Raw genomic sequence first — 13818 nt, 5'->3', positions numbered from 1 at the left:
CTCAATTTAAAGAATTTCAACTATTCATAAGTCATCCAGGGAAAAACAAAGATGGTTAGAATTTGGGTATGTTTCAGGGTTATTATTGCCTTCCATAGCATTCTAAACCAATGAATTATTGTGGAAAAGAATAGGTAGAAAGAAATTATCAAAATTATTTTATTTAATAAGGAAAAAAATGACTTTTGTAAAGGAGGTAATAATAGCCCACCATTTTTATACCTATTATAGCTGTTATTAAGGCAGTTCAGAAATCGTGTATCCTTTTGGCCTATAAAATTCACTAAATCTAACTAATACCAACAGTAATTACTGTTTCTAGCCTTGGGATAGCTTCTCTTTCAGTTTTTCCAAAACTTCAGTGGCAGCTTGCTGGGCTTTCCACAGTATACTGACAGTGTTAATTACACTGGCTCACTCCTTTCACCTAGGTGTTGATTCAGTGTATAGATTACTTCCTAACTGCTTTTCACACACATACCTACACACTTGAAAAATTGTTAGCAAAGGTGTACATACTCTAAAAGAAGGGGCAGAGGACAATTAAGGTGATGTCAAAAGATCTAGTCCTTATGGAATCCTTCACCCGTTAACCCTGAATGGTATTGGTAGTCAAAATAAAACTGCAACATTCTGTTATGTGTATCATTACAGTAATTTTTATAAAATGTAAAGTAAGAATACCACTAACCAGTTCTTCATTACTTAAGTGTCAGTGGCATATATTCTGTATTGAACTCTTAATGAATGTTACTCTCTTGAGAAGACAGAAAGGGATGTAATTCTAGCATTTTAATTCTCTGTGGAATTGACTATTGTATTCTATGGGAACCTAACTCAATCTGGGTTCTGAGCAATGAAACTTGGTTTAAAAAAAAAAAAGTTAATTTTGTCTATCTATGCCTTCCGGCCTTCTGAGTCACCTGGGTCTCCTTACTCTCAGGAGTCCAGAATATTAATGGTATAGGAACAGGAATGTTTCCACTTAGCTCTTGAGCCTTTAGTTTTTTCCCCCATACAGAGAGTTGGGCCAGTTGTTAAGTGTGCAGCTCAGTGGATTTTCACAACGTGAGCACATTTAGGTAGCCACTATCAGCAAAACACCGATTGTCAACACCCTAGAAGACCCATGCCTCATCTAGACTTCTCTGTGCAACAGGAAATCTGCATCCTGAGTTAGGATTATCTAAGTAGGTTAAATTTTAACAAGGAAAGCTAGGTTAACATTCTCCAACTGTAATGTCTTGGTATAATGTAGAGCAGAGGTATGGGAAATCTTGCAGTCAAATAGTAGAGCTTCTCTTTCTTCAGCTTTGTAAACCGTGAGCCATCCTAGACTCTTCTGGGAGTGCTTTCCAAACCCCTGGCTGCACATTCTTCAACAAAAGCTTTAGGGAAAATGCCAACTTTCCCTTTACACTCTCCTTCCAGCCAGTCTTCATTCACTGGTAAAAGATAAAGTACCTATCAGTTACTCCTGGTTCTTCACACACAGATTTGGCCAGTCACACAGGGAAGGTAACAGGGAAGACTGTTGGAAAGTGATTTGAGGTTAGTGACTGTAAGGTTTAGCCATCTTACTCTTACTGATTTCTGGCTTTAAAATGATAAGCAGTAAAATGCAGAAGAGTGCATTATATTTTTTCCAGCATTACCACACAGAGAAATAAGATGAAAGAAATTGAACAGTTCTATATATGATTTAAGAAATGAGTTTTATCAGCTTTGTTTGAAATCTTTGTTTTGATGACAAGAAAGGCCCGTGTCATTGGTTAAATATATTAAAAATAAAAGTTTCCTTGCCAGTGATTCATAAAAGCATTAAGAACTGGTGCTAGTGATGGGTTTAGTACATTTGTGAAAACAAGGATTTGAATAGCTTCTACTTTAAGCCTTTACTAAGACATGCTACACTACATATACACTCAAACTTCATAATAACTCCATTATAGCTATTATCCCAATCTTACTAAGGAAAAGGTTACTCAAAGAGATTAATAGTTTGTTCAGAGCCATCTATCGACCACACAAGCAGTTCAGAAGTCCATCTTTGGGCATAAGTCTCTAAATCCCTCATGACTGAATCCTGCCCCCAGCAATTCTATAATTAGAGGTTTGGGGGCATTCATTTTTTCAAAATTCTGTGTCTTTATAGTGTGGATATGAAGTAGAAGCATCTGGTTGTCCTGGGTCCTAGGAGCAAAATCTCACACTGCATCCCCTACCTCAGTATTTTAAGACGATCCCAGATGACTCATGCACAATTTGGGAAATACTTTAGATGAAATTATAACTACTGGATGTAATGAAAGTCACCCTTAGTCCTACCTGCATGGATGCAGGGTTCTGTTTTCTCTTGAAGTGTTCAAGTTCCAAAGTAAACGGGTACTTCCTGATTTAAACCACAGCACCTTCTCTCCATGTCTACCCAAAGGTTTTCTTATGTGCTCTCATTTTTATTTTGTCCCTGACCACCCTTTCAATATAAAACACTGACACTTTTAAGAAATGACTCTGAGAAACTAAAGCAGATACCTTAAAGCAACTGAGGCCAATAGGAAAAGGGGAACAGGTACTAGAGAAAAGGTTAGATCAAAAAGAATTAACCTAGAAGGTAACACCCACGCACAGGAAATCAATGTGAGTCAATGCCCTGTATAGCCATCCTTATCTCAACCAGCAAAAACCCTTGTTCCTTCCTATTATTGCTTATACTCTCTCTACAACAAAATTAGAAATAAGGGCAAAATAGTTTCTGCTGGGTATTGGGGGGGGAGAGGGAGGGGGCGGGGGCAGGGGGGAGAAATGAACCAAGCCTTGTATGCACATATGAATAATAAAAGAAAAATGAAAAAAAAAATGACTCTGAATTCCCTAGACCTAATACTTCCCATAAGGTTACAATATCGCTACTGTTCTTAAACTTGGATTTCCTATTATAATTTTTTACTATACTGTGCATTATTTGCGCATAGCATTTCAGCCCTGTAAACGAGGTTTTTTATGATAGAAGCCTACTGTTTCCAGGTAGAGAACTAAGACCAAACATGAATTACAGTAGTGCTTCTTGGTATAATCAGACCGAGAACCCCTGAAAACTGGTCAAGTGCAGATTCTGAACCAGAATCTCCAGGAGGTGGGGTCAGGAGACTTCATAAACCCTTCAACAGATGCTGAGAATCACTGTTAGAACACTTCACTTACTGTTTTGCTTTTTCACCTATTGGTTTGTAACAATCTGGTCAGTCACCAGAGATACCAGGCAGATACAAATAGTTGCTTTTATGGCAACATTTACCTCTCCCTTCTTTAGAAAGTGCATCAATTTAATTTCTGTGGTTTGGTGCAAAATCACCTTGGTTAACATGGAAAACATGGTTTCCAAAACTACCATCTGTATTAAGGTATCTTTCACAGTTGTGACTTGCCTCCCTGTCTGTTAGGGAAAGGCTGGGTACTCAGTTTTGTTCCCTCCTCCTAAAAGCTAGAAAGGGGACTGAAACTACTGGCTAAGGTTTGAGATTGGTGTTTGCTGCCCTTCTGCCCTTGGTCTTGTTTACAAGTATGTAAGTTAAGTCACTTACCCTTTGATAGCACCAGGATCACATCTCCTTCTAGAAACTCCAGGTCCTCTGGTTGGGTGGCCTCATAGCTAAAGAGTGCTACTACTTGGCTCCCTTCCTTAAGTTGACATTCTATTGACTGGTTATTTGCATCAGATTTTTCATTTTTCTTGGGTTCATCTAAAAAGCCTTGGTCACCCTGAAATAATAAGGGACCTGTTAATTTTGCTGATTCTTTGGCCAGTGAATGTTGAACATCACTGAAGGAAAGTCAGTGGTGATGAGCTCATAAAGGCAAGTTTGTGACCAGTGCCTAACATAGACCTAAGATGTACTTCGTGAATACTGGATGGTGGGATAAATGAAATGCAAAGGTCTGCAGAACCACATAGAGTCTTAAAATACCCTCTTGAAATCCTTACAGTAGACCTAAGAAAAGTAGGATAGGCATTATTCGTTCTTTTCTGATGGGAAAACAATTTAAGTGACAAAACAGTTTCTTGACACCAGATCCAGTGCCCACCTTCTCAACACCAAACACTCAGGGGCCTTGTTAGAAATGCTAAGTTTTCAACTCCATCTCAAATATACTAAATCAGCTTTCTGAAGGACAGGACTTATAATCTCTATTTTAAGTCCTCAAGGTAATTCTGGTACTTGGTAAAGTTTGGGAACCACTGCACGGCACTGTGCTATCTCTATAAGGCCATGAAAAAGGCTTAACTCTTAACAACACTCTAATGACATTTCTTACACATCTTAGATCTAGTACATGTTATGGTCATTTTTGTACCATAAATATTGAAGAATGTAGTTTGTAGAAGTTCGAATTACAGGATGTACCAAGTCCATATTAGAAACTGCTAGGCTAACATGCTGTACTGATGGGCTGGGGTGTGGCTCAAGCTGTAGAGCTTTTGTCTAGCAAGTGCAAGGCCCTGAGTTCAAACCCCAGTACTGCCCTGCCCCCACCCAAAAAAAGTTGTACTAAGTGTTAGTTCCAATTTCTTACACAGGTGGAAATGGTCTTACAGAACCAATAGACCTAGGTTGAATTCCAGCTCCATGGCTTACCAGCTGTGAGTCTCCAGCCAGGAGTATAATCTCTCTGAGCCTCAGTTTCCTCACCTGAGATTGAAGCTAGGAGAATTAAATAAGGTGATGTGGAATAATAATTGGTGGCATTGACTGAATACATATTTTGTACTAGCACTTAACCAGTACTTAAAAGTTGGTTGCTGCTAAGTGTTCCCGCATAGAGCAGGCACACAATAAATAATAATTCATTTTCCTTTCCTAGTTAGTGAATGAGATGGTGACACAGAGCATTGACCGTGACCCCTGAGCCTAGATTGAGTTCCAAACAGTGTGACTTGTGAGTTCCGTGAAGCAAAGCTGCTAAATTGACCTCGACAAAGAGAAAAAACCAAATTTACAAAACATTTCAAGTGACATAGTTCACATTTAGAGCAGAAGCCTTTCTAGGCAAATGTCCAAAAGGTGAGTAGATAAATTGCAGCACCCACACAATGGAATAACACTTAGCAACCAAAAGGAATGAGCTACTGAAATGCAAAAGATTGTATCTACTGCACGATCCACTTACACAAAAGGCAAATGTGCTGGCAGCAGGTGGGTAGTTTTCAGGAGCCAGATTGGAGAAGGGAATGATAACATGAACAACAAAAAGAAATGGCAGCTTCTCTGAACACTAAAGGACAAAGTCCAAGCATGTTAACACACTAGTGCCACCTACCACTTCTAGCCTCTGACTTTGCTCCTGACTCCATTTTATTTTAATGTCATGTAACTTGTCTAGGCTCCAGGGCTAATAAAACCTGCCCTTGTGCTGTCAGTACCGTGTGGTGACTCAAGTCTTGGTTCCAGCACTGACCATCGGTGTGTCATCTTGGTCAAGGTGCTTGACTTTTCTCTGCCTTGTTTCCAAAGTTGTAAAACAGGACAATAATAGCTACCTCACAAAGCTTTGGGATTATAAGAATTCTTCCACAATGCACCGGAAATTCTCGGTAGATACTAGCTGTTAGGAAGCTGTTGCCCACATCACCTCTGTGAAATAAATGCTATTTTCTTTCAGCCTCGAGTGTCCTTCCTCAGGAAAACCTAGAAAGGTGAATGCTGTGAGCTCAGCCTCAATCTGTGACATCACCCTATCTGTTGCCTGACAGGGTTGGGCATAAGGTTGACCCTATTAGGCATGGTGGCCGAGGGAAAGGGCTGGAGGCTTTCTGTGAGCTCCTGGGCCTGCTCTTCTCTTGTGAGAGACCTTCTCCCCCTGCAACTTGTTACCCACATAGTCCCTATCACTTAGCATAAGGCCTGGCACAGGAGGAGCTTGATAAATGCTGATTCTGTCACTGAGCAATGACCTCAGGTGTCCTGGGATCACTGTACTCACCACTGTGTTCTCACACCAGAGAGTCAGGCAGTAGTTTTTCACTAAGCTCCAGGCATCCTCCATGCTTGCTTCTGAAAGGGGCACCAGCTCATTGCTGTCCCGAGGCCGATAACTGGGTAGGGATAATGGGTAAGGACCAAGTCAGAAATCAGTCCCCAACCCACGCTGCTCTCTATCCCCTGCACCAGTACAATGCCCTCAGCTGGACCCGTAGGCACTGCCTGCCCAGAGCTCACCTCAGCTTAGTGTGTTCTGGCAGCAGCTGTAGTTTCTTAGACACCATGTCCCGGACCTGGCTGTAGGGGAGCCTGAGCTGAGTCTCCATGACCACCGTGAACTTGTAGTGCACCTTGAGTGTGTAGGGCATGGGAACACTGAGCTTCACTTCCTGAGGGAAGAGGAAACAGATCCCGAGCATCTGAGGCTTTCATCAACATCCTGGAGAGCCGCTTTGAGTGTTGGCACAGAGAGTCCCCATGCAGGACAGAGAGGCTAGTAAGTAGCTGCCAGACCTTCAGAGGTCCTGAGGCCCAACTCTCACTTGGACAGAAATGTCTACTGAGCAAATTGGCTCTCCAGCTAGGAGCTAGTACAAAATGTATGCATAGGAGCAGAGGAGGATTGAGGGCCCCAAGAACATGGACTGTACATAAGGTGGCAACTCATTCTACCCTTCCATTGGGCTTCTCATCCAAAGCGTCATGCCCATGGTTGACAGACCAGTTTTCCGTCTTCTCCCACTTGAGGCAGCACAAGGAAAACTTACCTTGGGCTCTTGTTTTTGTTTCTGACCTAAATGAAAAAGGTAGGGAGTAAAAGAAAATGCAATGAGTGAATACTTCTGCTGGCCTCTGCCATCCACAGGACACCTCTTAGAACAAGGGACCCAGCTTCTTACCCTTTAGCCATTAACCTTAGTTAACTGAGAGGAAATCTCAGTCTGGAGAAGCAGGAAGATCACAAAGCCAGCCTCTGCCTCTAAAGAACCATCCAAAGTTATCAAAGAACTAGCATGTCCTACCCAACCCATGGGGACAGCACAGGTCCCGAAAGTCAGTTAAACCAATGGAACCCAAAGCAATGCCGAGCAAGGAGTACAAGATGAGCCAGAGGCTCAAGAAGAGCCACTTACGTTTACCTTGTCCTTCATTTTTGTGTATGTTTTCTAAGGTATGGAACATATTAATATAGTAGTATGCATGTAATTGATATAAAAAAGTGCAAAGATGATTTATTACAGGGGTGCAGTAATTTTAAACTCAGCTGATCAGTAGAATAACTGGGGAAGTTTTTGTTAAAAATACAAATTCCAGCTGGGGGTCGGTGGCTCATGTCTGTCATCCTAGCTACTTGGGAGGCTAAGATCAGGAGGATCTCAGTTTGAGGCCAGCTTGAGCAAATAGTTTGAGAGACCCCCATCTCCAAAATAAAGAGAAAAATGAATTGGAGGCATCGCTTAAGTGATAGAGCACCTGCTTTGTAAGCATGAAGCCCTGTGTTCAAAAAAAAAAAATACAAATTCCCAAGTCCCATTCCTCCCCTAAATTTAAAAAAAAAGGCCTAGGGTTTGTATTCTTAAATCCTTGACCCAGATGCAATCTGTAATCCAAGCTGTTCAGAGGCATAAGTAGGAAGATCTTGGTCTAAGGCCAGCCTTGGCAAAAAAAAAAGGTAAGACCCTATCTGAAAAATAAACTAAAGCAAAAAAGAGTGCCTGCCTAGCAAACATGAGTCCCTGAATTCAAACTCTGTATGGACAAAAAAAAAAATCTTTCCTAGAGTAATGTGTGATCCTCAATGTGGAATTTGCATTGTATAATATTATATTAATGTTAAGTGTCCTAGATATGACAGCTGTGTGTGGTTACACAGAAGATTGTGCTCATTCTTAGGACAGCCCTGCTTATGTGTAGTTTGTGTCATGTGTTTGTAACTTACTTGTAAGTGGCTTGGGGCAAAAATTATAGAGAGAAGGGAGCAGGGCAAGGACATGCTGCAAAACGTAAACTGATGGATTTACATGAAAAGTATCCTGATGTTTATTGTACAATAGTTTCAATTTTTCTATAGGTTTGAAATTTTTCAAAATAAAAAAATGCAGGGGAGGGAGCATCCGAAGCAAATCTGACAGTCAGTTAGTTAGCACAGCTCTACCAGAATCTGCTTAAACTACACAGGTGACAGCCAGTGCCTGGCTTCCCCAGTCAGCCCTCCACATGTGAGCCATCACTATGGAGACACAGACTCCCTTTCAGATCTGCCCGTGGTTTTTTGTCCCCCCTCTCCCTTCCCAGGGCTCTGCAGAGTGGTTTCTTCCCAAATATGCCTCCTCAGTCATTTGAGAAGAGCCTTTCCAGGCCCTCTGAGACACAGATGTACAATGGCTGCTGCCTTCCTTCTGGAACCTGGTGGTTAGTATTCATTGAGTAGAGGGTTTTGAGAGTTATGACCTTATGACCCATCTGGCCCCAGATGTGCTCACCCATGCCTGTGTGTGTTCTGGAGCCTTTAGGGAGGCAGTGTGTGGACTGTGTTTGGGGTGGGCTGGAGATGCAGGAAAGAAGGGCCCTTTGGGCTGTGGTCATGAGCTGAGGGGCATCTTGAGAGAAGAAACCAGAATTTCCTGGAAGGCTGGGAGGGCAACTCTTAGTCAGGAGACAGCCTGCAGTGCTCCTGCACCCAGGTCTACGGTGTTGCTCCAGGACCACTAACCTGGTGACAACTGGGGTCTTCCTGGGGCGCTGGAACTGGGAGGAGGTGGGATGTCAGACTCTGGGGAGGTTTCCTCCTGGAGGTGACAGGAAGAAATGGTCAGAATCTTTATTCAGACTAAGTTCTCAGGGTGGGGAAAGGGCCCCATGGACGCCCATGGGAAGAAGCTGGATGCAAAAGTCTTCCTAAAAGCTGGGGGGTTGGCAACACTCACAGAAGACTAAGGACAATGTTGGTTAACGGGGGAGGCAAAAATCACTGTAGGAATAAGACTCTAGTGCCCACATATAAGGTCCCTGCCACCTTATCCTCCTGTTAGTGGCCCATAGGGAGGCCACTGGGCTCTTGTCCTGACTACAGAGGGCACTGAGAAGGGGGAAAACCCCATTATCCATTTGCATGTCATTTGGAACTACTCAAAGCACTTGGACATAGCCAGGTGCTGATGGCTCATGCCTTTTAGCAATTCTAGCTATTTGGGAGGCTGAGATCAGGAGGGTTGCAGTTCAAGACTAGCCCAGGCAACTAGTTTGAGAGACTTCATCTCCAAAATAACCAGAGCAAAATAGACTGAAGGTGTGGTTCAAGTGGTCGAGCACCTGCTTTGCAAGCACAAAGCCCTAAATTCAAACTTCAATCCCATCCAAAGAGAAAAAGAAAAAAAAAAGCAATTGGATATAGTGAGTCTGACCAGGGAGGGCTGAGCCCATGCACATCTGGCTGCAGAGTCTGGAGGAAGACAAGCTGGACTGCTCTAACTGATCACTTAGATCACTTAGACTGGCGCTCAGGTCCAACCAAGAGCACTCTCCAGGCCTGGCAGAGGGATACAGGGGGCGGTAGCAGCTTCAGAAGCAGTGATTGGCAAGGCCCACTCCAATTCAACACTCTAAAGTAGATCTTTTGTTTTTAATCACATCACACCAACCAACACATTGACCATTCTCCCTGGTCAAGAAGACACATCTGGGAAGCCCTAACCCTCATGTACTGCTGGCTTTTCTTCCCAAGTCACCCTGACCAGGAGGATTCACAGAGGTGAGGGAGCCCAGTGCATCTGGGCTTTTGCCCACATCCTTAGGTTCATCTCTGGAGAACTCAAGTGGCCCAGGACTACTTTCACACTACTTTCCTCCCTTTAGGGAGACACCTGCAGAGGGCGGGAGGATCTCAGCCCAGCCTGGCACTACTTTACCTGGGGCTGCAGCTGAGGATGAATCCGCAGCTCAACTGGTTCAAGGTAGTTGCAGGGAACCAGCCCTTTCTGCCATGCCACATCACGCGTGGAATCGAAGGGGAAACAAAGATGTGCTCATCAAAGAAGTTGTCTGGTCTGCTGGGATCCCATACCCTTGGCACCTCCCCAGTCCTCTGAATACCTGCCCGTTGAACATGACTGTGGCCCAGTTATCATTGCCCTTCTTCAACACAAAGACGATGTTCCCAGGCATGACCTGGAGCTCCTCTGGTGTCTCAGGTGTAAACCCAAACAGCACACGGTGAGCCTCCCCTTCCAGGGCCCTGCAGAGGGGTAAGACATGAGATCCAGGCCACTATTTAGCTTGCATCTCATCCCCTCACGGTGTGATAGCATAGTGGACTTGGAGCCACAGGCGAGGTTGACTCCAGGCTCACCCCAACTCCAAATCCAACTGCTATGTGACCTGAGCAGGGTGCTTGCCCGACTGTGCTCCTGAGAGGACTAGGTAAGAACTGTTTGAGTGTGCTCTGTAACCACACAACTCCTCCCCCTCATTCACAGGGGATGTGATCAAGACCCCCAGTGAAGCCTGAAACCACAGGTAGCACTGAATCCTAAATATACTCCTACTAGGGCTGTAAACACAAATTGCCCTAAACATTTAACACACAGTATGGCTGTAACTTTTACAGTTTGAGGTGAGACAGCAAAACCAGCGCAAATTTCTTTTCCCTTCTTAACAATTTCACAATAAAAGATTTGTTTCTACTGTAGAGTTTAGCAACCTCAGCAAATTGTTCCTGCCCTCTCTTATAAGAACTTCCCCACTTTTTGGTTCTCTTTGGCATAAGCTAATGGCCATTATTAAATAAGACAAGGGTTACTTTAACACAGAACTGTGATACCATGACAGACAATCTTGATTGCGTAGACAGATGGCTACTAAGTGACTGATGAGCAGGTAGCACATACAGCATGGATACATTGGAATAACAGGTGATTCACGAGTCTGGTGGATGCAGCCTGGAAGTGTGAGATTTCATCACACTACTCAGAATAGCATGCATTTTAAAATTTATGATTTGTTTATTTCAGGAATTTTCCACTTAATATTTTTGGACCATGGTAGGCCATGGGTAACTGAAACTGCAAAAAGCAAAACCACAGATAAAGGGGGACTGCAAGATGTGCTATAGAGCAAGAACAAAAGAAGAAGCCAATCTATAGTTAACGAGACCTTACAATCCTTGCCCTCCCCTCCCCTCTGAGAAAGAAGTTCCTGGCTACATCCCAAGTCTGGACTGGGGTAGGTCAGGAGTATGCCGAGAGGAATGGCACAAGGTATAGAAGTCAGAAGAGAACCAGGTGAGAAAGATGAACCGGAAGAAGTCACCCAGGCCGGCATTGGACCAAGATAGAGGAAGGAATGAAGAGCAAGAAAGATGAGCTGTGCAGTAGGAAGGGAAGGGCATAGAGGGTCACACAGAAGCTGCCTTGCTGTGTGCAAGGCAAGACAAGGTGCCCACTTCATGGAGCCTCAGAACCCATGGTACTCCTCGACACTCTGGGGAAACTGATCTGTGGCACCTTGAAAAGTGAGCACGAGGCTGGCTTCCAGACCACCCTCACAAAGGGGATGGGGTGTCAGGTGCCCTCTTCCTTTTGTTTCCAGTGGCCTCACTCTTCATGCAAGGAATAGACTTCTCCAGCCACAGACCTGAGAAACGAGCCTGCTGGTCCCCTTGCTTTGCTATTTGCCTCTATGTTTGTCACTTTTTCTAACCTTTATTGGTGGGCAAGCTAGGCTGCTTTGTTAAGTTGAGGCGATTCTTAAGAAAGCTGTGTGTTGGTTATGTCCCTCTTTTTCTCATCTTACAGAAGAATGACTTCCTTTTCTTGAGTCCTTCCTCTTACTTCTTCATAAAACAGTTACCAATAGAGGGTAGAAAACACCAACACAGGAAAGAGGACACCATTTGAGCTTCCTGACTCCAGAAGTGCTTCAGAGGGACCTGTGGCCAGTGTGCAAAACTGACCCCTATCCCAGGGACATGTTCCATGGGACACTGCTGCACCTCAACACTATATGGGTGGCTATTCACATTAATAGGGGACACAGGGACAATGTGGAGCTACAGCCACGCCCCAAATGGCCAGCCCCACTACAATCAACACTCCCATCCCCCACTGTATCATTCTATTCTGATCTTGAAAACAGAAGGAGCCTAACTAACATCCTACAAAAGTCCACGAGGTTTACACCCAACCCTAGCTTCACCATCTTCAACCTCTCGTTGCCATCAACTCGATCTTAGAGCTTGGCCATTCTGCATATGGATCTAAGTTCAACTTACCTGAAGATCTCTGGGGTTTTGGGTCTGGGTGGAGGCTCAGCTGCCTGTGGAACATTCAACAGAAAGAAGCAGGGAGGACCATGGGGAAGGAGGGAAAAAAGAGAGCAGACTGTTAATGGTAACAAAGACTTCGTTTCTGGCAGATGGGCACACTGTCCAGGCAGAAGGCACAGGATGCCCCGACTAAACCCTGGGAAATACTCTTCCCAGGAGAGTTTTCCAAGCTCTGTTCTATAATTGATGCCTGCGCTATCACATGGCACTCCTGGGTATTTAAAAATCAACTGAGGTCCACTGGCCAGGCAAGCATTTCCTTCCACTCACACTCCCTTTTCTGTCTTGAGTCTCATGGAGTCCATTTATCTGGGCATCTTTCCTCTCTTCAACTTTACTGCTTAGAAAGAGGTTGAAGAATCTCAACACTGGCTCTCTTCTGTCCCTTTTTGCTTGTTCCATCCTCAGAACCCCAGTGTTAGTCACCTCCTGGTCCAGCAGTGGTCATCAGACTCAGCTTAGTGGTCAGTGCTGTCCGGGGGGGGTGCACAGGGTATGTGAAGACTGCAGAGCAGGTGTCCTGGCTCAGGACACCCTTCCTGTCCACTGCTGACCAAAGCCCTTACCCACCATGGTTGATCACTACAGGGCTGTATTTTCCTTAATCTGTTTCAACCTCTTCCTATCTCAAGGAAGCTCTGTCTTCATTTCTACACACACTGCCATCCAGTTCACCTGGAACCATCTCTCCAAGCCCAGCTTTGGCACCTGGCTTGTGTTTCCCAAGGGAATCCCCTGCACACAGGCCAATGGCTGGGGCCAGGATAGCCAAGACCTCAGGCCCCAGGCCACAGGATTACCTTCTGGCCTCTGTGCCCATGAAGAGGCTTTGTTAAGAAGCCTTTCATAGGTTGCATTTCAATTTTCTGAGAGAGTAGACCAGGCTTCATGGCACAATCAACAGAGCCCTTGGACCTGTGAGGTCTGGAATGTTGGAGAAGGGAGAGAGCTGTCTTCAGAAGACATGAGATGAAGCTGACACGACATTGTGAGCAGGGACTAAGAATGGGAGAAACTCTTATAACACCCCCCCCACCCATTGCTTGCCAGCCCTGGATCCTGCCTCACCTGTGGCTGCAGAGGGGCAAATCCAGAGAAATTGTCCTGGTCTACCACAGATGCCACAACCTGAAACCAAGGACAGGGGGGTGAGCACTCTGCCAGCTCCATTTTCCCAGCTCTGAGATCCCCTGCCAGCCCCTCCTTTTTTCTACCACCCATCCATTCTTGCTACAGAAGTGGACAGTGGCTGAGGACTGGATTACAGATCTCTAGATTAGAAGTTCCAGTAAGAAACTAGTACTCACCTCACCATCGACAACCCACTCACTTTCTTTTTTTGGTGGGACTGAAGACCCACCAAAAGTTCACCAAAAACAGGTGCTCTACCACTTGAGCCACACCTTGAATCCATTTTGCTATGGTTATTTTGGAGATGGGGTTTTGTGAACTATTTGCCTAGGCTGGTCTTGAACCTCAACCCTCCAGATCTCAGGCGCCCCCAAGTAGCTAGGA

At 44.6% G+C, this 13818-nt stretch overlaps 1 protein-coding gene across 2 annotated transcripts in view; it reads right to left on the bottom strand.

Moving 5' to 3' along the window:
* Window positions 1-135: 135 nt before the first annotated feature.
* Window positions 136-13818, bottom strand: part of Ncf2 (neutrophil cytosolic factor 2) — a 31318-nt gene continuing 17635 nt past the window's right edge. For both annotated transcript variants that reach the window (XM_020169604.2, XM_074047282.1), the window contains exons 6-15: window positions 13372-13431; window positions 12250-12293; window positions 10074-10215; window positions 9890-9958; window positions 8695-8770; window positions 6749-6774; window positions 6219-6370; window positions 5983-6094; window positions 3585-3762; window positions 136-1445 (exon numbers count right to left, since the gene is read on the bottom strand). In XM_020169604.2, coding sequence (XP_020025193.1) covers window positions 1333-1445; window positions 3585-3762; window positions 5983-6094; window positions 6219-6370; window positions 6749-6774; window positions 8695-8770; window positions 9890-9958; window positions 10074-10215; window positions 12250-12293; window positions 13372-13431 — 972 coding nt within the window. In that variant the 3' untranslated portion in view covers window positions 136-1332. The remainder of the gene's footprint in view (window positions 1446-3584; window positions 3763-5982; window positions 6095-6218; window positions 6371-6748; window positions 6775-8694; window positions 8771-9889; window positions 9959-10073; window positions 10216-12249; window positions 12294-13371; window positions 13432-13818) is intronic.

This window comes from Castor canadensis, chromosome 11 (assembly GCF_047511655.1).
Source record: "Castor canadensis chromosome 11, mCasCan1.hap1v2, whole genome shotgun sequence".
Classification (NCBI taxonomy): Eukaryota; Metazoa; Chordata; class Mammalia; order Rodentia; family Castoridae; genus Castor; species Castor canadensis.
The sequence above is the reverse complement of the archived record's forward strand: the minus strand, read 5'-3'. Positions and strand labels throughout refer to the sequence as shown.